The sequence below is a fragment of the Antrostomus carolinensis genome, unplaced genomic scaffold (genome assembly GCF_000700745.2).
Source record: "Antrostomus carolinensis isolate BGI_N321 unplaced genomic scaffold, ASM70074v2 scaffold16227, whole genome shotgun sequence".
NCBI classification, from domain to species: domain Eukaryota; kingdom Metazoa; phylum Chordata; class Aves; order Caprimulgiformes; family Caprimulgidae; genus Antrostomus; species Antrostomus carolinensis.
Window position 1 is genome coordinate 10,726 of NW_010328307.1, and position 25,064 is coordinate 35,789.

A 25,064-nucleotide genomic window follows, 5' to 3' on the forward strand; every position below is an offset into this window, starting at 1 on the left:
AAAAAACAACAACCCCCTAAAAAAAACAACCAAACAAAAAAACCCCCCAAAACCCCCAACACAGTAGCCAGTAAGCTGCTAACAGCTCATGACGAGGTTCACCTCGTTGGTGTTGTGGAGACAAATGAATCCTTCTTGATAGAAAATGTCAAGCTCTTTCTGCACTGAGGAGGGTAGATACTCATTGGCCATGTTTTCGGGGGGGCAGTTAATTATTGAAAGGGTTAACTGCAGAAGAAAATAAAAGCTGGTGTGTTTGTTTACACTTTTGTCTTGGAAATCTTTATAAAAACCATAAATCTCTATTAAAACCAGGGAGAGGGGTGTGCAAAGAGGGAGTAGTGGCTTTAGAAGGGGAAGATGCATCTCCAGGACACTTTTTCTCTAGGTGTTGTCAGCAGGCGTTAACGAGCTGGGGTTGAGACTCTGCAAGATGAGTCGGCACGTTTCGGATTAGAATTCTATACTTTTTTGTTTCTGAATCTCCCTATTAAATATAAAAATGTCAGTTCATTTGTATTTCCTAATTTGAATATACTGCTGAGCAAATAAGATCTCTAGGCTTTAGTAAGCTTTCCTTTGCTTTCATTGGGTTCTTGCTTGCAGGTGGAATGGAAGGCTGGCTCTAGGTTGGCCTGGAAAAAGCTCATTTTGAGTAGGTAAAACTGTTAATAAATTCACTTTCTATCATAATTCCAGTAGATTGCTATGGAGTTAACACCACCTGCTTTAAGTGAGTTGATTTTAACAGATAAGCTCTGGTATGTTACGTTTTGTTTCCCTTAAGCCTGGGTAACATCTGTCAAGAGATTTCTTTCATTAAAGTCTATACAGTGTTGCAAATATCTGGTGTAAATTGTGTGACCCGAAGCTCTGTTGTGAAAGGACTGGCAAAGAGGAAATTCTTTTCTTAAATAGTGTCACAGTAAACTGTCCTACGTTTCATTACTTTCTACCTCACAGGGTAAATATAAATATTAGTAAGTGAATAAAGGTGGTGAAATAGCCTCTCAACTCTTGTGTGGTATAGTTGTAAGGAATGAAGAAGAGAACAGATAAGTTTAGTCCTAAAGTTTTGTCTTTTAGGGTATCTCTATCCAATATGGAATTGCTCATTGCAGTTCCCTAATTAAGACAGATCAGCTTTTTAGTGTGAAGATGTTATTCAACCATAGGCATTTCCAACCGTGCTCATCCAGAAAACTAGCACAATTATTTACAGTGTGAGAAACTGGATTTCAGAGAGTATTATGAGGGATGGCAACAGGGAATTTAAAGGATAAGGAAAAAAAAAGCAGCATATTTGTCTGTAGGAGTCAAGTGGTTTGGTTTGCACAGCAGAATAAAAGGGAGTGTATTGGTAAATGCAGTTCTGATGGGTAAAAATAATGTTCAGTATCAATCAGCATTTCCCTTAAAGCTTAACAAGGAGAATATTACCTGTTGAGTTACTGCTGTTGTCAAACTTCTTTTCATAGCGAAGAAACTCCCAGGTGGAAAGTTTAGAAAGAACAGGGACCCTGTGTTGTTTGAGGGGTGAAAGGGTGTAGCAGTGAAGGTACCTTGCTCTGCTGTGGACTTTCAGACAGGTTCTGAACATGTGCAAAGTATATTTAGGTACCAGTGTTGTAGGATTTTGTGGTTTTCCCCTCTGAGGAGGAATTAAAGCAAGGATTGTAGTGTCTCAGTGTGGGTTCAGTGGTGTGATTTCAAGTCTGGTTCTGTACTGAAGCTGCCGCTTCTCTGTGTCAGCCCTGTGTGAGTGGCTGTCAGGTCGCTGGGACTGGAGCTGTGGGAGTGGGAGACTGCCCGTGCACTTGATGTGGAAGGAGTGGATCCACGCTGGCAGGACAGGCTGTGTACACCCGGGAAAACATCCTGGATTATATAAAGCCAGTGACTTGAGGAATTTCATAGAATCATAGAATGTTTTGGGTTGGAAGGGACCTTAAAGCTCATCCAGTTCCAACCTCCCTGCCATCAGCAGGGACACCTTCCACTAGACCAGGTTGCTCAAAGCCTCATCCAGCCTGGCTTTCAACACTTCCAGGGAGGAGCAGCCACAGCTTCTCTGGGCAACCTGTTCCAGTGTCTGACCACCCTCACAGTGAAGAACTTCTCCCTAATATCTCATCTAAACCTCCCCTCTTTCAGCTTAAACCCATTTCCCCTTGTTTTGTCATTAACTGCCCTTATGAAAAGTCCTTCCCCAGCTTTCTTGTAGCCCCTTCAGGTACTGGGAGGCCACTAGAAGGTCTCCCCGGAGCCTTCTCTTCTCCAGGCTGAACAGCCCCAACTCTTTCAGCCTGTCCTCATAGGCTGAAAGAAATTTCCTGTAACCTGTTGTCAGTATGGTTATTGTACAGTGAAGGTACCTGCGTGGCTACAGTGCATCTAGAGGGATGAATCTTGCACTTGCAGAATTTAACACGTAAATATGCTAAAGCAGCAGTATTACATGTGCTAAACATTTAGATATTTCTAGTTCTGTGATGCTGTTAGTGGAAGAAATGGGGCTCTCTCTGCTGTATTTGTTTGAAGTTTCTTAGTCATACTAGTGAGAAAGGTTTGGGTGTACTTTTTAAGGAGTTAGTGAATAATAACTCTTTGACAGGTACTCCTTTTTATTCCCATGGCAGCATGTTCTGTTTGCTGTCATCACCGTTTCCTCTAATTAATGTTCACTTATTTTGTATGAGATCTTTTTATCTCCTCTACTTCAGAATGAAGTACAAGTTAAAATATGATGTATGTCTTTCAAGACCATGAGAAAAGGTGAAAAATAGACAAGAAGGTGCATTGGATACCAGTTACTGAGTCTGTCTTTAACCTTTCTCAGGTTTAAAAAAGCCACTTAGTTAGACCAGCTTTCATAGAAAAGTCTTCAGAGTTTGTGTAAACACAGAGCTGTTTCAGGAGTTAAAATTTTATTTTTCCTTAACTTCATGTTCAATGGGAAAATTTCCTTTTTTCCCCTAATTTTAAAAATTGCATAGCTTATCTGTCTCATGCAGCTCTGCTGTTTGATGGGTGACAATAATACCGCTAAGAGTTTTCTGGTTGAAAGCTGTGTTATGCTTGAAGGCTTTTTATAGTAAAGTGAGTGCTAACATCTATTGTCAGGTTTTCCTTGGGAACTCTTTGTATGCTTACTAGCAGCTTACAAACACTGAGAATCTGAATTACTCATCTGCACTGTTCATGGGCTATGGAGCCAAAAGACATTTTGAATTTTGGTTGCTGTGTGTTGTCCCTCACTACTTTTTCTGGTAGTTAAACTTTATTTACTCATTCATCACTTAGTCCACTGTGGACTAGTGTGGCATCTCTGTGAGTTATTTACTCCTGTTTTAGAAGAGGGCCTGGGTTTGTTTTGTTTTGGGGGTGTGGTGGGCAGCTGGAAGTTGGTCAGCTTCAGTTGGTTGGCTGGGTACAGAATGCATCCTCAGCAAACTTGTGGGTGATCCTGCATCAGGAGGAGGGGTTGGCATCCATCTCTGTGCTCCCTGAGAAACCTGAGGACTATCCCAGCTGAAACTTTGTGAAGTTGAGTTAGGAGAAGTACCCAACTTCTGTACCTCCACTTGTCAGTGGTGTGGCTGCTCCTGGAATGCTCTTTCCCAGTACTCTGCTTTCCCCAAATTTCTTAGAAACTGGAAAATAACCTGTCAGTGGGCTGCTGGAGTGGCTAAAAGTTGAGACTGGAGCCAGTCTGAGGAGAGGGTGAGGAAACTGCTCGTGTTAATTATGGGAAAAGAGAGTTGGTACATCACTGAAACAGGTTACTTACAGTATTATTGTCACTCATCAAACAGTGGAGCTGCACGAGACAGATAAGCTATGTAATTTTTAAAATTAGGGGAAAAAGGTAAATCTTCCCACTGAACATGAAGTTAAGGAAAAATAAAATTTTCCTTAAACTGTGGAAACCAGACTTGGAAAAAGTCATGGCTGATCTGTGCAGTGTTGGAGATAATCATCTTCAACTGGGAATGGAGAGATAAACCTCCACGAGTCCTTCCTGACAGCATTTCTGTGGTGCTCCTGTGTGCTGTGGTGTTTAACTGTTGGGAGGCAACTCTGGGGACATCAGTTAAAAGCAGCACAGTAATGAAACAAGTTTTATTTTAGTTGAATTACCTACTGAGTGCTGTGAAGCTCTCCGAGACACATTTTAATGGTGAAGTGACAGATCTACTCACTGTGTGTAGTAACTCAAGCAGATCACACGAGATATTTGATTGCATGCTTGTCTTAATTCTAATAGCATTTACTTGGGAACCTGATAGTTTGATTTAATGTTGCTTCATCTGCTACAGGAGATTCCCAAAGCTGCTCTTCCAGTCACTGATTTGTTATATTCTAATTTTGCAGAAATTGCATTATTTGCGTTTCAGTAAGATCTTAATATTTAAGAGAGTCTAATTTATTAAATAGCATTTACATATTTGTAAAGATTTGCTTTCATTCACTACCCTTTTTTTAAATACTGTTCTGTAAAATTAAAGAGGAAGAAATCCTGTTCTGGAGAGAATTTACCAAACGTGTAGCAGAGAATCTCTGCGTGCAAGGCCCCCGTGTCTGCCAGACTGCATTGCAATTGAGCTACTGAAATGCTGGATGATTCTGCTGTTTGTGGTGTTGGTATTTTTTATTTTCTCCCTGCTCTGAGCAAATACTCTTTCTGTCAGTCAGTCAGGTGTAGAGGATAACCTGAAGCCCCTGAAATAGGCAAGGTAAGGTTCCATAGATCTATGACAGAGCTGAGCTTCAGTTTCAAGTTGATATTCTGGTGTGTCATCCTCCCTCCCCTCAAACTTTGGAACTCTGTGGTGGGGGAGAACAGTGAAAGGAGAATAAAACTTTGAGGCTCCTGGTTCTGATAGAGACTAGTAGTGAATCTTGTAGGAGACTGCAGTTTTCTTGTTTTATATTTGACTTACATGGATGAGAACTCATGACTTAACTTTTTCCCCAAGTAAACAACTGTGGTGATTTAAAATCTTGTCCTGGTGAAGACTGCCACTCTTCCTCTTTACTGACCATGCAGAAGGCAGCATGTGCCACCTCAGCCATTTAGAGTCTTAGCAGGAGACATTTTTGTAATGGTTTAAATGAGTAGACCACGCTGGGGGGTCTGGAGTGGACACAGACACTGTACAGCTGCCAACCTCTGGCTTCAGCGAGAGGGGAACATCTAAAATCATCCTGTCATCTGACGGTCTGCCAGGCAGGTTCCTCTTGCTGCTGGTCAGTTGGTATCAGGTGTGTGCAGACTGCACTGAAACGATGCACAGACGATGGCCTGAATCACAACACTGCATTTGTACTGCTTGTCTCAGCCAAAATTTATCACCAGTATTCATGACAAATCTTTGAGAGAACAGCTACAGGTTGGTGCTGACTTGCAGCAGGAAATGAGTTTCACTGATTTAACCAATAAAATTACGTGTGAAAAAAAATCTTTGTGAATTAATCTGCTCGTTGTGGTCTGTGTTTTACTTGGAATGTCCTGTAAGAATGAAATGGAGTGATACCTGTTTCGGGAGTGCGTGCTTTTCAGGTGTGACTCTGTCAGGAGTGCTCTCCCTGTTGCTCTGAACTTCTGAAGAGAGCAAGCCAGTACGAATTGCTGGGTAGGCAGGAATGGTGAAATTAGCTATTCTTGTGATTTAAATCTGTCCTTTATAATACTTTAAAGGACTTACTATGCATCTGTTCACTGATCTTGCATAAATTTTCTCTGTGATAAGTTTTGATGAGCATGATTTATACCAGCCCAAATTTTCTACTCAGGTTATTTTGTGTAGTTTGAATGTTTGATATTTTTTTTTTCCCAGTCGGGTGGAAGGTGTGTGCTGGTGTCTGAACAAAGGACTCTTTTCATGTTTGTGATCCTGCTTTACATTCACTGGAGCTCTAGGATTCTTATCAGTGAGCAATCCCAGGGTATACTAAATGATGGAGAACACATCTTCTCCTGTCACTAACCTGGAAGCAAGCATCCTACTGACCTCTAAAATACTGTGTATCCTCAACTCTTTTATCTGACTGTCCTGTAGAACAGCAGGAAAACAGCAGGAGAAAAGGATGACTGTGTACACTCCTCTATCCTGATACCTAAATAAACAAACTCTTAAATTTTTTCCTCTTGCAGGAACACCATTTGCAACGGGCTATCTCAGCACAACAAGTTTTCAGAGAAAAGAAAGAGAGCATGGTTATCCCAGTCCCTGAAGCGGAGAGCAACGTCAACTATTACAATCGTTTGTATAAAGGAGAGTTCAAGCAACCAAAGCAGTTCATTCACATTCAACGTAAGTTCACCAGTGTTGATTTTGTTCCTCTCCCCCACCCCTCCTTGCTTAAATTGAGTTAGCCTCCAACAATCTTGAGGACAAAGTTGCTACGATATTCAGAAAGTAGGAGGATTAATATATGTAAATTCCAGTATCTTTAATGAAGTTCTGGAGGAATTGAAGGTTGAAGGTAAAGGTGAGGTTTTTCCTGCTGTATTTGTTGATGGGCTCAGTGCTGATCCCGTGTGTCCCTGTATTGTCACTGGCAAGCCTTGGCCTGTCTGAGGGTCACCCATTCTCTTCCCCCCACCCCTAATTCTGTGAAAGAATAACTGAGCTAGCCTCGCTGCCTCCTAGTTGCTTATACTAATGCAGGGCGTGGAAGAGGGGTTGTCCTGCTCACTGAATGAGTCTGGAATGCCTGTTAACTCAAAAATCCTATAAAAACGGAGATCAGTAAAATAGTAGAGTTTTATAATGAAATCAGCCTTCATTCTGCTGATGGCAATAGAGTTCTTGAAGGTTCAGCTTCGACTGTGCTAACAGTGATGTTGAAGCTACTCCCTGTAGCAGGGGTGCATTCTGGCTATGGGTCACAGTTCTCTCTGCATTTTTGCTAAACCTGTACAGAGTTCCCTTTCTGTAGGGAACTCTGAGCTTATTTTATAGATTAAAGGAAGTAATTTTTTGCATGAGTTTACCTTCCTATGTCTTAAAACCTCTAATTAGTTAATCTTAAGTAGTTAATTATAGTGGTCTGCAGATTAATTTTAACACTTTCTTTGGTTGATGTTCTGTTGATGACTGACACGCATTTACAGTTCAGTTGTTCCTTGGCACACAAATCATGTTTGTCCTTTGCAGCGTGTGGTCCTATTGGGATTATTTTGTGACTTGGACTTCTCCCAGGAGTTATCTTGGTAGCAAAACCCTTAAGTTCAATCATCTGAATATTTTCTGAATATTTCTCCCCCTCTACTCCGCTCCTGTAAGGCCCCACCTGGAATACTGCGTCCAGTTCTGGAGCCCCCAACACAAGAGAGACCTGGAGCAGCTAGAACAAGTCCAGAGGAGGCCACCAGGATGATGCGAGGGCTGGAGCAGCTCTGCTGTGAGGACAGGCTGAGAGAGTTGGGGCTGTTCAGCCTGGAGAAGAGAAGGCTCCGGGGAGATCTTCTAGCGGCCTCCCAGTACCTGAAGGGGACCTACAAGAAAGCTGGGGAAGGACTTTTCGTAAGGGCAGTTAATGACAAAACAAGGGGAAATGGGTTTAAGCTGAAAGAGGGGAGGTTTAGATGAGATATTAGGAAGAAGTTCTTCACTGTGAGGGTGGTCAGACACTGAAACAGGTTGCCCAAGGAAGTTGTGGATGCTCCTCCCTGGAAGTGTTGAAGGCCAGGTTGGATGAGGCTTTGAGCAACCTGGTCTAGTGGAAGGTGTCCCTGCTGCTGGCAGGGGGGTTGGAACTGGATGATCTTTAAGGTCCCTTCCAATCCAAACCATTCTATGATTCTTCATCGCAGTGGCTTGTCAGTCCTTATGGTAAAGCACAAATTCAGTCCTGGGTCTCTACAGAGAAACTTTTCTCACCCCTGGTTCTTGGTTTTGGTTTGTAGTGGTATTGGTGAGCCTGTTGCCAGGGGATGCCAAAGCACCTCGAACAGGAACGTGCTCCTCTTGTTAGTTCTGGGGTGTGTGCAGACAGCGTGGGCTTTCGTGGAACATGGTCCTGTCAGGCAGAGCGTGTTGATAATCTGTTCCTCACACTCTTCATTTTTATTTTCAGCCACCTCAACAAGAGGCTGTTGATCTGCAGGTAGATTGGAGCAGGGAGAGCATTTCATGTATCTGTGTCTCCTGCTCATAGACATACCTGAAACTGAAGTTAGGTAAAGATGCTTAAGCCCAAACCCAGCTGCGTATTGAAGATCCTTGCATCATTTCTCACCAACATGGTGAAGTCTCCCGTGTTTTTTTCCATGTATTTACAAAATAGGAGATTTTTGGAAATAACCTGCTCAAGATCCTTTGTGATACAGTAGCAATCATGCTGATAATGTGAGAAATAAGCTGAAGGAAACTGATTAATTATTTCTCTGCTTAATAGCAGAAAGAAACCTGCAAGCCAGGCAGGTTGAATGAACTGAAATGAAGCTGCTGAATGAGGAATGTATTTTATTCTTTTTTTCGGACATTGCCAGAAACACTGTAAATATTGTTAATAAACATGTCTAAAAGTGTTAAATATATTATGCCAAAATGTTCTTTGTCTTCTTGAGACTCACAGTCTTTCTGGACAGAATTACAGAAGATATTTGAGCTGAAGATAAACATCAGCTATGGCTCCAAGATAATTTTGCCCCCATACTGTGGTTGGAGTAGGTGTGATACAAGGCAGCTTTATGCTACATAAACTGCTTAGAAATTCTGGTTTAATGTAAAAGCACAAAAAGCAACAATACTTACTTTGGCCAGGGAAGTTATGTAAACTGATAGATGCCAGGCAGCAATATAATATAATCCATATTTACTAATGGTTCTTTCTAGCAAATGATGTTTTGCTGTTGATTTGGTAGCCAAGGATTTTAATATTTTTAAGTTTACCAGTAAAATTCTTTTATTTAGACCAATGATTCCAAGCAGAGAAAAGCCAGTTTCTTTGTGAGGCATGGAATTAATGAATGAGCATGGTTCCAGGTATTAATTGACCTAGGTAGCACCAACTCAGGTGACTTTGAACTGGATATAAAACAAAAGCTTTGAACTATTCTAATTATTCCAGTATGCTTAATAATTTTCCAAGAATGTTTGTCATTTCAGTAACATGGAGATACATTGTGAGTTATTAACGTGCAGCAAAGAGAGTAAGTTAGTGCTGTTGTACCTATTCTAGTGTTATGGCTGAGTGGATGTAAGAAAATTAGTGTCCCTAACAGAAACAATAAGAAAAAAATAGTGGTGTTTTATATATATATGTGTGTGTGTGTGTATATATATATATATATATAATGTACATGTAGCTATATGTGTATGGGTTTTACCTCTGTGTAAAATACCAGTCTAATGTTATATCCTAAGTAACACAGCCAGATAGTTCAAATACAGGTTAAATAATCTTCATTAAGTTGTGTGGGATGAATTCTAGTCACTCTTTTTAAATTTTAAAAAACAAACCAAAACAAAAACCAAGTGAATTGTGCATTTCCCATCATTGAGAATTGGCCATTTGTCATTCATTGTGTGTTCCACGTTTTTAGAGGTGCTGTAGCAGGGTCTTTTCAGGCTGTGGGCTTGTAGCCTGGACGTCTTGGTCAGTGACATGGACGGTGGGATCGAGGGCACCCTCAGCAAATTTGCCAACGACACCAAGCTGTGTGGTGCGGTTGACACGCTGGAGGGACGGGATGGCATCCAGAGGGACCTGGACAGGCCTGAGTGATGGTCCTATGCTAACCTCATGGAGTTCAACAAGGCCTGCACCTGGGTCTGGACAATCCCAAACACAAATCCAGGCTGGGGGATGATGGGATGGAGAGCAGCCCTGAGGAGAAGGACTTGGGGTGCTGGGGGAGGAGAAGCTCAACATGAGGTGGCAACGTGCGCTGGCAGCACAGAGCCAATAACCGTGTCCTGGGCTGCACCCAGAGCAGCGTGGGCAGCAGGTGGAGGGAGGGGATTCTGCCCCTCTGCTCCGCTCTCCTGAGACCCCACCTGCAGTGCTGCCTCCAGTGCTGGGGCCACCAACAGCACAAGGACATGGAGCTACTGGAGCCAGTGCAGAGGAGGCCACGAGGATGATGCGAGGGCTGGAGCAGCTCTGCTGTGAGGACAGGCTGAGAGAGTTGGGGCTGTTCAGCCTGGAGAAGAGAAGGCTCCGGGGAGACCTTCTAGTGACCTCCCAGTACCTGAAGGGGCTCCAGGAAGTTGGGGAGGGACTTTGGCCAAGGGCAGGGAGTGACAGAACAAGGGGTGATGGCTTGAAAGTGGCAGAGGGGAGATGGAGCTGAGATGTGAGGAAGAAATTCTTGTCTTTGAGGGTGGTGAGACAGTGTCCCAGGTTGGCCAGAGAAGCTGTGGCTGCTCCTCCCTGGAAGGGTTGAAGGCCAGGGTGGGTGAGGCTTTGAGCAACCTGGTCTAGTGGAAGGTGTCCCTGCTGCTGGCAGGGGGGTTGGGACTGGATGAGCTTTAGGGTCCCTCTCAACCCAACGTAGCCTGGGATTCTATATATAAAATGGGTACTCACATGGTACCTCCCCAGCTGAGGTATGTGAGTGCGGGTGGGGAGCGCTGGAAGTTCAGCTCCCATGGGTGCTACAGCCTGGCCACTGAGGTGGTGCTCTGCTGCTTTTTTGTGACTTTAGATGCAATTATCATGACTTGGTTCTTCATTTGCTCTTGGTCATCACAGTATCTGCTGGCTCCTTTCTCACTGTCAGTGCATTTCTGGTGGCAGTTCATGGGTGAGCTAGCTCAGGAAAGTGTTTTGGCAGATCTTTCATGTTTTGGTTAGGTGAACCTCCGTGTTTATCATTTTCTCTCTTGGTTTGTTTCATGACTGCTGGTGTTGGCACAAGGTGGTGGGAATGTGGCTTGCTGGGGAAGGAAGCTGGTGGAACCGCTTGTTTCACTGGTAACTCACGCCTGTGCCAGCTGAAGATGCCTGTGGAACCACAGCCTTAATTTAGTTAGCGAAATGAAATTAGTTAATTTAGTTAAGTTAAACCAAATTTAATGTAACTTAACTCAAAATCAAATTGCATGTCTGTCTGTCAGTGTAAATTCAGTTCCTAGGGGAGCTCAAGTAAACAAAAGCCAGTGCCTCTAATACGTTCTGCCATTGGGAGTGGTTACAGTGGTAGAAGATGTAAACTATAAACGAGGATGTTGGTTTTGCAAGAGCAATTAGCAAAAGCCAACAAGTTCTGAATGTTCAGAGGAGGTAAACTCCACTGGTAGGATCACCAAGGCCCTGTCCAACAGTGTCCTGCAGAAACACGCAGCGGGGAGAAACACACAGGTTTGGGAGTAGGAAAACTGGATTCATCAACCACAAGAATCTCCCAGGAATTACCCGGTGGAAGGGATATAGATGATCCATTTTTAACTACATGAACTGGCAGATTTGTTGTTGAAACACTAACCAGTAGCAGGTCATCTGAAATACAGCGTGTTCTGCCGCTCGGTCTGGTTCTTCACTAAGGTGTGAGTGAAGAGTTTCACCTGTTACTGTGGCAGGGACAGAAACAGAGGATGGCCATGGAGAGTTCCATCACACAGCACATAAACCACCTGTGTCTTGTGATGGCTTCTGAAGCCAGCTTGTACTAGAGGCCAACTCCAGGATGAAAAATGGCCTTTTCTGGAACCAGTACGGTTCACTCACTGCTTGGGGAAAGAAGAAAACTGATGATCAAGGGTATTGGTGAAAGTACATTTCAGAGAGCACTGATGGACAAACTTTGAGTGTCCCAGAGCTGTGGGCTCTAGACCTCCACGGGCTGCTGAGAGTTTGTCACTTTCCTGTCTGCGTTGAAACAGGAGGTGGAATGCAAAGTGTTGCTTCCACTGCTGCAGGTCTTTAACCTGCAGCCTCCACGTGAACCCCCTGGAGGGGTTCTTGGAAAGGGACCTATATTGGTAACACCGGGTCTGACAAACGGGGTGAGGAGCTGTGATAGTTTAACCTGGCTGGCAGCCAAACGAGACACAGCCAGTGTGTCCTGTTTGGGAGCAGGGGAGTGAATGGGAGGGGTAAAGGTGAGGAGATTTGTAGGTTGAGGTAAGAACAATTTAATAATTAGAGTAAAATAAAATTAAATTACTACTAATAATAATGATGTCAACAACTATATATATATATGAGTATGCCCAGTACAATTGCTCACCACCCACTGATAACGATCCCAGAGGAGTGAAAAGGAACCCTGATCCTGAAACCACAATCCCAGAAAAGCGAGCCTGAGCAATTCCAGAGAGAATCCCCCCTTTCTGGTGAGCCCTGGTTAATGCAGTGACCATGATGTGGTGTGAGATGGAATATCTCACTGGCATACCCAGCTGTCAGTTCTGCCTTTTGCTAACTTCCCCCCCAGTCCTCTGCACTCACAAACTGCCCAAACACCCTGTCCTTGTACCTTATCAACGTTCTTCTCATAACAAATCCCACCCTGAAACCAAAACACAGCTATTGTAGCTACTAAGAAGAAAATTAACCCTGTCCTAGCAAAAACCAGGACAGAAGCATTGGTAGCAAAAGAAAAGCATTACTAGTAATGGGACAAGGGACATGGGACAAGGGCTACTACTGTTCTCACAGTACCGGTGTCTTTTTGTATAAGGAAATGAGACTGGATTTATTTGGTGTAACTTGTTCCTGGCAGCTACATGTTGGATGCCTTTTATCTTGTTGTTTTGATTATTTATCAAAATATTTGTGTGTAGTTGAAATTCAGGGTGTAGTTTTGGGTTTTGTTTTGTTTGATTATTTTTTTTTAATGGATTACAGGGTTTTTTTTTTTCCATTTTCCAGTTTTTCATCACTTCATTTGTTATCCATGAAGTCTCAAAATGACTGCTAAGAGAGCTGATGTTCTATCAGCAAATAATTTAGTACTAGGTATGAAGTTAGGGGGGCTTGACTTGTTACTTAGCCAGTGGTTCACAGGGGCAGCCTGGCTTGGTTTAAGCAGTTTGTTCTATCACTCTGTCACCCTTCCCCACCCCTGGGCAGGGGAAATGGGGAAAGGAAAGGAGACCTGTGGATTGAAATGAAAACAGATTTAGTAAAACAATAATAAAACCAAATATTAATACTAATATATAAAATAGTAATACAAAATACTAATGTAAAATAGTAATAAAAATAAAATATTAATACTAATTCAAAGTTACACTCGGCCGATGAAAACTGAACAGTCACAGCAAGTAGAATAGGACTCGGTGAGACCCTTCAGGGATGGCAACTGTTGAGGAAGAGGGTTGGCCCCAGCAAACTTCCCAATGTATAGTGAGCGTGATGTTTATGGTATGGCATACTGCTGTTGGCCAGCTTGCTCAGCTGTCCCGGCTTTCACTCCTCCTCGCCTTAGCACCTGGCTAACTGTAAACTGCTAAAGACCTTGATCACTGTGGAAACCTGCATACCATGCCTGGCCACAAACTACAACAAAATGTCTTATCGACTTTGTTCTCACCAAATTGGGTGCTGCAGTCTTCTTAAAATGCAGCTTTTCTGACTGAGAATTAATTCTGTGATTCTATCCCAGCAAAACCAGGACACAGGCAGAAGGGGAGGTTCCACTTACCTGCCCTGTTCCTCTTCTGGTTGCATGGACCCCTCTCTGTGTGTCTTGAACTGGTCCTGATGCTTACTGGATACCTTTGCACACAGGTTGAACTTGTGAGCAGTGAGAAGGAGGGACTCTCGTGCTGAGGTGCACCAGAGGGTCATTTTAGATGGTGGCAGTGCAGTAATCTGCCTTCTGCATTTGAGATGGAGGCTGTGCCTTCTTATTGCTAATATTTGTCATGTGTTCCTGAGGGTGGTTGGTCTGTTAAGTTGCTTGTCAATGGAATAGTTGGGCTTTTCCTTTTCTTCTTGCTAGTTTTTGTGTCTCCTGCGAGTTGGATCTCACTGGAACCTGTCTGATTTTGTTCTAAAAGGTGGTTCAGGAAGGTGCATAGAATCATAGAATGGTCTGGGTTGGAAGGGACCTTAAAGCTCATCCAGTCCCAACCCCCCTGCCAGCAGCAGGGACACCTTCCACTAGACCAGGTTGCTCAGAGCCTCATCCAGCCTGGCCTTCAACACTTCCAGGGAGGGGGCATCTACAACTTCCTTGGGCAACCTGTTCCAGTGTCTCACCACCCTCACAGTGAAGAACTTCTTCCTAATATCTCATCTAAACCTCCCCTCTTTCAGTTTAAACCCATTTCCCCTTGTTTTGTCATTAACTGCCCTGATATGAAAAGTCCTTCCCCAGCTTTCTTGTAGCCCCTTCAGGTACTGGGAGGCCACTATAAGATCTCCCCGGAGCCTTCTCTTCTCCAGGCTGAACAGCCCCAACTCTCTCAGCCTGTCTTCATAGGATGTTCAAGAACTTTCAGTGACTTCTTTTCTCGTTGTGGGATGAAGTTCACTGGCACTGCTTAGAGTGTGCAGGTGAGCAGCATCACATCCTCTGTTAGAGGGATCCTCCTGCTCACTAATACTCTGGTTTAGAAAAATTGACTTGGAACATCTTGTGTGCAGGGGATTACTGAATTATCTGCTGACAGGTAATAGGTTGGCTTTTTTGGTGTGAGATCGACATCTGTCTGAGGGTAAACAAGCAGAACCTGTTCTGGACTTTAATGGATTTCTCTGCATTCTCACATCACCTATGAGAACATGGTTAAACACTTGGTTTTGGACTAGAGACCTGCTTTATGGTTAGGAGAGCTCTTCCAAAACGTTGGGAGTATTTGCTCTAGAAAACTTTGTCCACCTCCCTTGAGCAGAGTTGTCTGAATTTGATTTCACAGTGTACATAAGGACTGCAGTAGTTTTGTAGGCTCTGGGGATGGGGAAAACTTTTGTGATTTCCTTTCTGGTGCAAGTGGCAGTTTGTGCTTAAGAGGTCATCAAATTCCAGATTTTAGCAGAGGGGAAGTGCAATACTGGGCTTCATTCTGCAGGAGCAGAAGTATGAACTGCTGAGGTTGGACCTGCCTGGGGGAGCTCTGAAGAGTTTTGAATCTCGAGTGAATACCAGGTGGAGTCAGACAAACTCAGTCCACATTTGAACAGTGGTGGGTGCTGCATGGGAGAGAAGCTTTTTCCAGTGGTGGAAAATGGAGTTCAGGAGTGTGAGGGTTACATACAGCTCAGCTGGGACAATTCACCCCCTTTCAGTCTGGGGCTGATGTGAGGTGCTGTTGGTGCCAACACTGTGCTCCCCGGTGGATGTGCTGGGACCAAACAGGAGAAGTTGGAGCAAAGATGATCTGGTAGCAGACTGGTTTCATCGTGTCCAGCACTTGGCAGCTAGTTCATTGGTATTCGTCTGGTCAGTGTCTGTTCAGCTCTTCGAACAGGGTCGTGTGGCCGTCTCTCCAGGTATTGTGACAGTCTCTCTTCTCTCAAGTGCATAGTCCTATTAAAAACATCCTGTCTGAGGATGTTTTTAATGCTGTTTGACAGAACTATAAACCTAGGTCAGTTTTTATCCCAAAACGTTTTGGATTCCTCCAGTCTGCCCTTGCAGAAGCAGAGCCCAGTGCAGTAAGCTGTAGTTCAAGGCTGATGTACAGTCGTTATTAGAGCTGTGTCCAATGACTGTGTCTGAAATAAAGTTGCAGTGCAACTTGTATTACTGAATTAATATTATTAATAATTCCACTTAATGCATAGTTATGAATTTCCTATTGAAATACCTTCTTAGAGTACGTTTACAGTGTGTACATTAGGCCAGGGAAACCTTCTGACTAAGTGGTGTTGTCAGAGTTGTCCTGTCAGGTACTGTCTTCTCTGAGAGGCAGCAGTTTGCAGCTGGAAATGGAACGGGGCTGCTTGTTAGCACTTGGTGTCACTGTACGTGGCTGAGCTTCCATGCACAGCCAGAGAGATTAAATATTAGTACTGGTTTAGCTCATTTATTGCCTTGGAACACGGAAAGTGGTCTTGGGCTAGTCTGAGATACAAAAAGAACGTGGTCCTTACCACCTCTTCATTGACTGGTCAGACCAGGGGAGAGAAAATATTAGAATTCGCTTTAAATATTAATTTTTTAGTGTTTTTCTTTTGCTCTTGGTCTTTCCTAGTCTTCCAAGTCTTTGTTTTAAGGTCCTCTCAAAGCACACTGGGAAGCTCAGCAGCAGAGGTTTTAACTTAGTGCTCAGATCCAGCCATGAGTTAAGAGCATAAAGATAAGATAGTGCTATTTGTCTAAAAAAAATAGAATATATTTCCATAAACGTTCTCTGCTGTGAATACAGTAACTTGTGGATTATTTGGAGTGTTGTAGTGTTTCACCTCTTCAGGGTTTTATTAGGTACAATTCGTGCTTCATATGAAGAATTATTGCTGTTGCACGTGATTTGCTCGTACTTGTTATAAAATGTCGTTTCCGTGATGTTACCTGAACAATAACTTCCTTCTGCTTTTAGTAGGACCAGAAAGTTTCTTTCAGTGTGGAAAATGAATAGCAGGATCTGGAACAGAGACATGAGCTTTGCACTGAAGTTGGGAACTTAACGATTTGGAGAGTATGGAGGAATATTCAGATTTTGGAGAAAAAGTAGCGATTCCCGCAGGATTGGGCTAGCATTTTTAGTTTGTCACACAGTTATATGAAGGGGAAAAAAACAAACAACAAACCAAAGTGAAGTCTGTTAATTATTTTAAGACTCTAGGTTTGATGAAATACTTAAAAATGGGCAACTGAAATTCTATTAGAACTTCAGTGTTGGTGCTTTTTCTCCAGGTCTGGGATTGGATTGAAAATTATCTTAGTTGTTAGGAATCTTACAGTGATATTCTGGAGGGGCTGTATTATAACAACATTAAGAAGCATTTTTGTTCTTGTTTTGCAAAGGTTCATTAAAGTTTCTGTGTTTCTGTGGTAAATTATCTTGTTAGGAATTTTACAATGATATTCTGGATGGGCTGTATTATAACAACATTAAGAAGCATTTTTGTTCTTGTTTTGCAAAGGTTCATTAAAGTTTCTGTGCTTTTGTGGTAATTTTTTTAAACTAAAGCTTTTTTCCTGTCACTACTTCAAACCACTTAAAATAAAATGAAACTTCTTTGATTCCCTCATGTTGGAAGTCAGAGACAAGCAGCTTCTAACTGGTGTCTTGCAACTATCATATGGGGAAACTCTTTAGCATCAGGAGAAAAGCATTGTGGCAGAGATGTGCTCATGTGAAATTTCATGGGTTTTGACTTCTGACTGTCAGATGCAGGCTTCTGTATTTCCATAGTATGTTATTTACCAAGCATTTCACTTTTTTTTTTTGTTTTGTAAATGTGTATTTTTGTTCCAGCCTTTAATCTGGACAATGAACAACCAGATTATGATATGGACTCTGAGGACGAAACCTTACTGAACAGGCTAAATCGGAAGATGGAAATCAAGCCGCTGCAGTTTGAAATAATGGTTGACAGACTTGAAAAAGCCAGTTCCAGTCAGGTATTGTACTATATTAAGAAATAACTGAGGTGTTTTGATTTCTCAGTTTTCTGAGGGGGTGGTTCTGGTTGGGTTTTTTTTTGTTTGTTTTTCAATTGTTTTTATTTCCTACTAACAGGATAAGTGTGTTTGTGTGAGTCTGCAGTTGTACAGAAATCACATTGCTGTCTCTTATTGTCAGTGTTGGTAACTTAGGAAAAAAACAGGTATGGAAGGAGATTTTGGGGGCTGGTTGGGGGGAGTGGTTTTTAAGTTTTAATTCCTGATCACAATGTGTTAGAGAGAACAACTTACAACATCTTGTTTTACCTTGTGTTGGTGTGGAAGAAGCTTGTGGTGTATAGATTTGGCTATAAAACTGTATGAGAATCCAGGTTATTTGTTTCACTTGCTGGACGTTGGCTTCAGTTGATGTTTGAAGGTTAGAAACATAGCAGCATGGAGAGTGAAGCAAAGCCTTTAAGGTGGGGCACTTGTAGTAGAAACTACACAGATGCAAGGAAGTTAAGTTGTACTCCAGTTCAGACTGGGAGGCTGGTTTCCTCACTTTAGAAGCAAACATGTGCTGTGTATTATTTAATCACTTTATTTTATCAGAAGGGTATCAATATCTTCGTAGTCAGTTCCTGAGGTGTTCCACCAGGCCAGTGTCTGGAGAAGGGTCTTAAAGCCAAAAACATTAATCAGAAATTAGATCTGGAGGATCAGTTTCTGAAAGGGAAGTTTGAAACAGGTAGAGTTATTTCTCAGTGAGATGGGTTTTTTTGCAGGAGTGAAACATCTGTTGCAGGACCTGTAGCTCTGCCTCAGTTACTTAACCTGATTTAGCTCAGTGTGATGTGCTAAGAGGCCAAAATGTTGTATTCTCTATGAGCAACTTTAACAAGGATTAGATAAAGATTTCTTACTAGGCTGAGAAGATGGGATGTGAAGAAAAAAGTTGCAGAGTACATTGGATGATACTTGTTGAACACGTGGTACTGGGATCTCTGAGAGGTTTGATGTAGATACCTCTGGTTTGGCTTTCAATTAAAGCGGTTCTGGTTATCACTTTTCAAGACTTAATTTGCATCCTTCTTAATGCTGGTTTCATCTTTCATTGCTTGAGTAATGAAGTTAAATTTTAAGGACTGAAAGATGTTTTCCTAAAATGAAATATTATAAGAATATGGATTTTTCTCTGTAGGCAGCTGTCCCTTTCTATTCCCCTGAAATGTAAATAACACTGAAGCATTACAGAGGTGAAGAGTATTTTGAACCAGAAAGTGCTTATTTAAGGAAGTCTCATGACAGGACAGATCTTATGTGTACATGAAGCATTGTAATTGATTCTTGCAATACAGGCTCTCTCTTGAAGGTAAGGTGTGTAATGAGAAATCCCTCTTTGTAGATGAAATGTTAATGGGATTTCCTGTATAATCTTCTCTGCCTAAACTTCAGGGATTGCAATATGTGTGTTCAAGCTTCTTGTCCTGCTTTTGGGCTACAGAAAATTTTCAGCTGCTGCTGAGTAGCTCTGTCCTGAGCTCTGTGTTAGGAATGGTAAGATAAAAACAACTCTTGCAGGTTGTTGAAGCCTGGGAAAGAAAGAAGTTTGGCTGCCTGGCAGATTCCTTCCCCACATGGGGTTATAATGCTCTCACATGCCACTTGGGGCTGCTACTCAATTCACTGAACAGTTTCCGTGGCTTACCTCGAAGGATGCTGGTGGGAATTCCTGCCTTGCCAAGGAGAGAGTTCCAGACATTCCTCTTGGGCATTTTGGTAACCTGCTTTAAGCAAGGAATGTTGGGACTCTGCAGCTGTGTTGCTGATGGTACTTGCAAAAACAAGCAAACAGGGTCAAAATTCAACTTTTCCAACTGTGCACTCGAGGTAGAATTGATTTAGATTTTCGATTTAGATTTTATTTTTTCAATAGAAAAGGGGAGGAAAGGATATACAAGACTGAAATTATTTTCAGGCAGTATTCACAGTGATGGGATGATGTGCATTAGCTGCACACACTGTCATACCAACTTAAACATATACTTGGGCTATGGTGGTGAGTGTGTGTGTCTGATTAACCAGGCTAATCTCCATTCTGGGTAGAACAGATGCAAAATTATTGTTTTAATGCTGCCTGAGGTCATAAGCACAGAGGAATCAGTGACTTCCCTCCCCCCCACCTTTCTTTTAAATCAGTTCAGTATTTTTCAAATTCTGCTGTAGATTACAAGGAGTTTATTCTATTCTGACTGACATTAACATTTACATAGTAGCAGTGGCTACACTTAGGATATCCTCATTTTTCTGAAATGTATTATTTCTTTTTCTGCTTATCCTAATACAGGGACAAGATTTCACATAGTTTGACATGTTGCAAAACTGCAAATTTAAGTTGTTCCATTGATATTTTTCAAATTATGGGGTAGATGAAATGCTGTCCGACTTCTGTATTAAGTGATACTAGAGATACTATTTTCTTTTTATTTAATGAATGGGTTTAAGATGGTATGAGCATGTTAAACTAATGTCCTAGTTAATCAGTGATGGGTTTTGAATTTATTTAGTCTCATTTCCATATAAAAAGCTGAACTTAAAAAGGAAAAATAATATTATAATTTAATTACCTGAGTTTAACTACATCCTACCAAAAATAACTTACCTGAGAAGTGAATGTCTTCGCATCTCTGGGCTGTAATAAACAGAGACAATCATTATCGTTTTCTATCACAAAGTAAACATTTTGGGGGGAAAAAAAATTAAGAAACTAGTTTGCTTCAGAATATATTCTGTCTACAGTAAAATATATTGTAGGGGCATCAACATTAAACTGCGAAGAGTCATATGTTAATAATGACTAACCAATAAGAAACTTCTTTTTTCAGGGAAAAAATAGTCAAATTAAAGTGATTCCCAAATCATGATCTGCAGCCTGTAGTAAGTTATTTATATCCTGTGCTTGTAATTGTTTTGAACAGTGTTTTCAGATTTCATGGAAAAATTTATCAAGTTCTAGACTATTGTGTGAAAGTTTCTGAGAGATGATGATGCTGGTTCAGAAACTGATGCTGGTTCAGTTGGGAACTATATATTTAATTGAGGAAAACCAACTGGTGGCTTAAGCACTTCAGTTTAGATCAGTATTTTGTCTTCCCTTTACTACCTTGTGCTGGAAAAGAATCAAGTGTATTTAGAAGGTGTACGAGAGATGTGAACGTGTGGTGACTTTCTCCCTGCACCACCATCCCACCCCCACCTCAACTGCATCTTTTGAATTTTCTCTTTTAGCTTGTAACACTTCAGGAAGCTAAATTGCTGCTAAATGAGGACGACTACCTTATAAAGGCTGTGTATGACTACTGGGTAAGAAAGCGTAAGAATTGCAGAGGGCCGTCTCTCATCCCCCAAATCAAACAAGAAAAGAGGGATGGCTCCACCAACAACGACCCTTACGTTGCCTTCCGGAGGAGAACTGAGAAGATGCAGACGAGAAAGGTAATTTGTCAGGCTTCACTGTTTTACATTTGTCTCTTTAAATCCTGCAGTGACAGGAATCACTTGGATTCCTCTCCAGCGTCTTGAAGGATCCGTCCTGTGGTAATCCACAGTTACTGATCTGATTGTCTCTATTAATAGTTGTGATATTGGATGACCCAGCTCAATTTCAAACCTGCTGAATGATGTAGTCAGTGCCTAATCCAGCAGTTCTCTGTAGACAATTTATAGTCTCTCCGTTTTCTGGAAAGGTGATTTATAGGTATTGGCACGTAAACAAGGAGCTGTGGGACTTGCTAGGTTACAGGCTTCCCTTTCTGTGAAAAAAGGGAAAAAACACCTTCCATTTGCTATGGAGTAAATAGTTCATTTTTTGTATTTGTAGCATGAATTGATTTGAACTAGGAAATCTGTAATTACTCAGTATTTTACCTCAGCTTTGTACACGTATGTACACAACCTTATTGTGTGCAGAATCAAGGTGGAAAAACTGATTTAGGAACCAAGTCTTGAATTCCTTGTTCTGCCAAACTTTCCCGGGGTTGATAGAGAATCTGAGCAGAGAAAACATGGGGGGAAATGGCTGGGAAGTTCTTGTTCAGCTTTATCTTAAAAGCTGGGGTTTGTTTGCTTTTTGTAGCTTTGCCTGTCAACTAGGTTATGCTTTAGGAAAAGTTTCTTCTGAATAAGTTTCTTCTGAGAATCATACTCGTGATTCTCACTTGCAGCGTTACTTGCATGTAACTTTTTTTGCTATTTACACCTCACAGCTTTTACTTCTGACTCTAAAATTTGCTTAATCTTCCAATAGAATCGAAAGAACGATGAAGCGTCTTACGAGAAGATGTTGAAATTAAGGAGAGAGTTTAGCAGAGCCATAACAATTTTGGAGATGATTAAGAGAAGAGAGAAAACAAAACGCGAGCTATTGCATTTAACATTAGAAGTTGTTGAGAAAAGGTAAAATTGCAAATTATATCTCTAAGATGTTATTTATAACACCAAGGTTTTAATTTTCATCAAACAGGTTTGAAAACACGTCCTTTGATTTATTTCTTTATGGATGCTAGTCTTCTGCACACGTCTGAAGACTTACACAGCACCGTGAACTTCAGAAGCTAAACCAGAAGGGTTTTGTGCAGCCTGTTTGCCTGTTTTATGTCTTTCCCACATTTCCCAGGGGAAATGCAGTACTGTATTTTTAATCATGGGTTTTTTTTTGAGGTACCATTTGGGTGATTACGGAGGTGAAATCCTCAATGAAGTGAAGCTTAATAGACCTGAAAAAGAGATGAGCACAACTCCATCCGCTCTTCATAACGGAAATCATCACAAACAAGAATGTAAAGTTAAGGTAAGCTTGCTTCTGCGGCAAGTCTCTTGTTACCGGTTTCATCGTTCTTTTGGATATACCCTGAAGATGTTTGCGTTGGAAAACTGAGTAGGAGGCTGCCACGCTTGAAGGTAGGAGTCCAGGAGACTGCTGTGCTTGCTTCCAGTTTAACATGTGTTGTCTTTCCCACTTCAGTTTGAAAACAATTGGCTGGTATTGCTGTTTGTTTCTTTAAACAGCAGCATTGTAGGAGTCTGAGTTCTCCTCAGTTCTGTCTCTGTCCTCGTAAGGTGATTTGAACATGAATGTGTTAAGTGGACATCAGCACCTCCCTGAGATTGCAAAGTGCAGTGAATTATTCTTCCTTTTCCCTTCAAAGGGAGACTAGAGCCCTGAATTTTTCTGATAGTGTTGTCCATGAGTTCTGACTGACCCTCACTGCAAAGATAGTCCTGAACATACAGGATTTCACAGAATTACAGCAAGAATACCAAAGGATTGTAGAAACTATTCTGAACTGTTCAAGTGATCTTTGATTAGTAACATTTCCAGGCACAAGAATTCAACCCTTATATCTTTGTTGACAGCTGGAAAATGTTGCAAGCAACTAATACTTTAAAAAACACTTACTGTGGAATTTGTAGCAGTTTGTTATTACTGAGACCTCTGCACTTCTCAGTAATACTGAGTAGGTATTTCTGTATCTGCCACTGCTTGGCCCTCAATATTAAGTAAGTAGCAGATGTAGGAAAGTGGAGGAAAGAGAGGCTAAATTTGGGAAGCTTTAGGGATGGAAGGCTGCTCTGAGAGAATGAGTGCAGAAAGATAGGAGTTGCTGTGTGTCACACCTGAGTTATTTTGTCATTCCAAAACTAGTGACGTTGTGAAATGCTGTACTTAATGCTGCTTTGACAGAGTCTTCCTTTATGTTTTTTAAATCTGTACAGAAACCAAATGGATCTAGTTTTATTTTTATAAATGACCTTGTTAGTAACATCTGGAGAAGTAGTAATATAAGAATAATCCATAGCTAGAAATGCTAGATTTTAATGTCTTCCTTTTTTCTTGTCTTGTGAAGAAACATATTCCACCAAAAAAAAGTCTAAGGGCACTCTCTATCTTCTGTCACTATTCAGTTCCAGTACAGAATCAGTTTGTAATGTTTTTTTATACTCATTACAATTTTCTTACTAGGACAGTCTTTACATCTGTGCAGAAGAGAATTAAAATACTTTTTTCCAAGAGGATCCTGACTGTGGTTGTGGGTTCTGATGACGTGTGTTTCCACTAGAATTAAACGAACGATAGTAGTGTAGTCATAAGCAGCTTACACTACAAACAGCATTACTGACGAATGTATCCATCTTGGGTTAATGGCTTTAAAATGATTACTTAAGAATAAGGTTTTGGGGGTTTTTTTGAAGTTAATAGGGGCATTAATTGCAAAATTAACTACTTCCAATCTTAGCATACTTGTAGTATTACAAATGGTTGTTCTGCTTCTTCATACCATGTTTCCTTTAATTGTTACTTAAGCCATAAGTATCTTTTGTCTTTCTTAGGAGCTGCCTTTGCTTTAAAACATAAATCCTAAATCAAAAATAATAATAAATCCTAAAACAAAGAAACATTTTAAACCAAAACCAAAACCCAGGTTTCTACTGTGAGCCATTCTAATGGCATCATTACAGTTAAGCTCACTGAACTGAGTACAGTACAGAGAAAGGATAAGACCTGATGTTCCACTCTTAATGTAACAGGAAAAAAAATGCACCTAACTTTGAATTAAACGTGTTTTTGAGAAATAACCTGAAATAGTAGTTATTATAAAACGCTTGGGTGTAAGGCTGGTGAGTGGAAGACCATGTGAGATTTGTATTTAGCACCCGTGACACCTTGTGGTCACGGAATTTAGTGCACATCCCTCGCCTCGGCTCTCAGGCAGGAATTCTGTCACGCCTGGTGTTTCTCATCTCCAGTTAGGAAGCTGAGCTCCATTCCTGGAGTTCGTTTCAGTCAGATGCTTATTGACAAATGGTAGTTTGGGGAAAACTTAAACCAATTTTTCAAAACTGCTCTGACTTGTACTTATAATTGAGAATTTTGCAAGTGAAGTAATCTTCCTTTTAATTTAAAAGCTTGCAATTTTAATAGTGTTTGTGTTCAAGTGGACAGTTTAATATTGATGGAGTTGCTTACTACAGAGGGTTTATGTTAGCAAAATCTTAAATAGCAAAACCAAATAACATTACATCTTTTCAAAAGTATAAACTGAGAAAGATGAAACAAATTAGATTGTTTCTTTTGAACTTATCTGAGCAGTTGAGAAAATTGAAAGTGCTTGCTATAGAAAACTGAGATCTCAGAACGTAATTGGAATAGGATTTCCAGTTGCAATGTACTGAGTGTACTGCAAAGCAAGGAACCTCTTCAATAGTCATATGACTTGAAAGCTTTCAGTTTGTGTGTTAATAAAGACAGACCATCAGAGGTAAAGTTGTGAGTTTTTAAAATGGTTTGAATAAATTTTGCATTATTTGTCTGAAATGGTCTGCAGATGCTGCATGTTGGGAAGCTTTGGAAGATAAGCAATCATGTCTTCCAGGCATGGGAAGAAGAAAGGTTAATGACTTTTTTTAAAAAAAATCTTTTTGTTTTCTCACAAACAGCATCCTCATCATTCATCTCTAAAGGAGGAGGTGTCAGATGTTGTACGTCAGAAGAAGAAATATCTAAAGAAACCTAAAATAGAATGTGTAGTTACTCCTCAACAGCCCT

At 41.3% G+C, this 25,064-nt stretch overlaps 1 protein-coding gene across 1 annotated transcript in view; it reads left to right on the forward strand.

Annotated features, from left to right (window-relative positions):
- Positions 1-6,163: 6,163 nt before the first annotated feature.
- Positions 6,164-25,064, forward strand: part of EPC2 (enhancer of polycomb 2) — a 35,026-nt gene continuing 16,125 nt past the window's right edge. Inside the window, exons 1-6 of the mRNA XM_010172211.1 lie at positions 6,164-6,317; positions 17,328-17,473; positions 20,747-20,953; positions 21,765-21,913; positions 22,178-22,307; positions 24,956-25,064. The exon at positions 24,956-25,064 is cut by the window's right edge and continues 83 nt beyond it. Of these exons, the coding sequence (XP_010170513.1) occupies positions 6,218-6,317; positions 17,328-17,473; positions 20,747-20,953; positions 21,765-21,913; positions 22,178-22,307; positions 24,956-25,064 (841 nt within the window). The 5' untranslated portion in view covers positions 6,164-6,217. The remainder of the gene's footprint in view (positions 6,318-17,327; positions 17,474-20,746; positions 20,954-21,764; positions 21,914-22,177; positions 22,308-24,955) is intronic.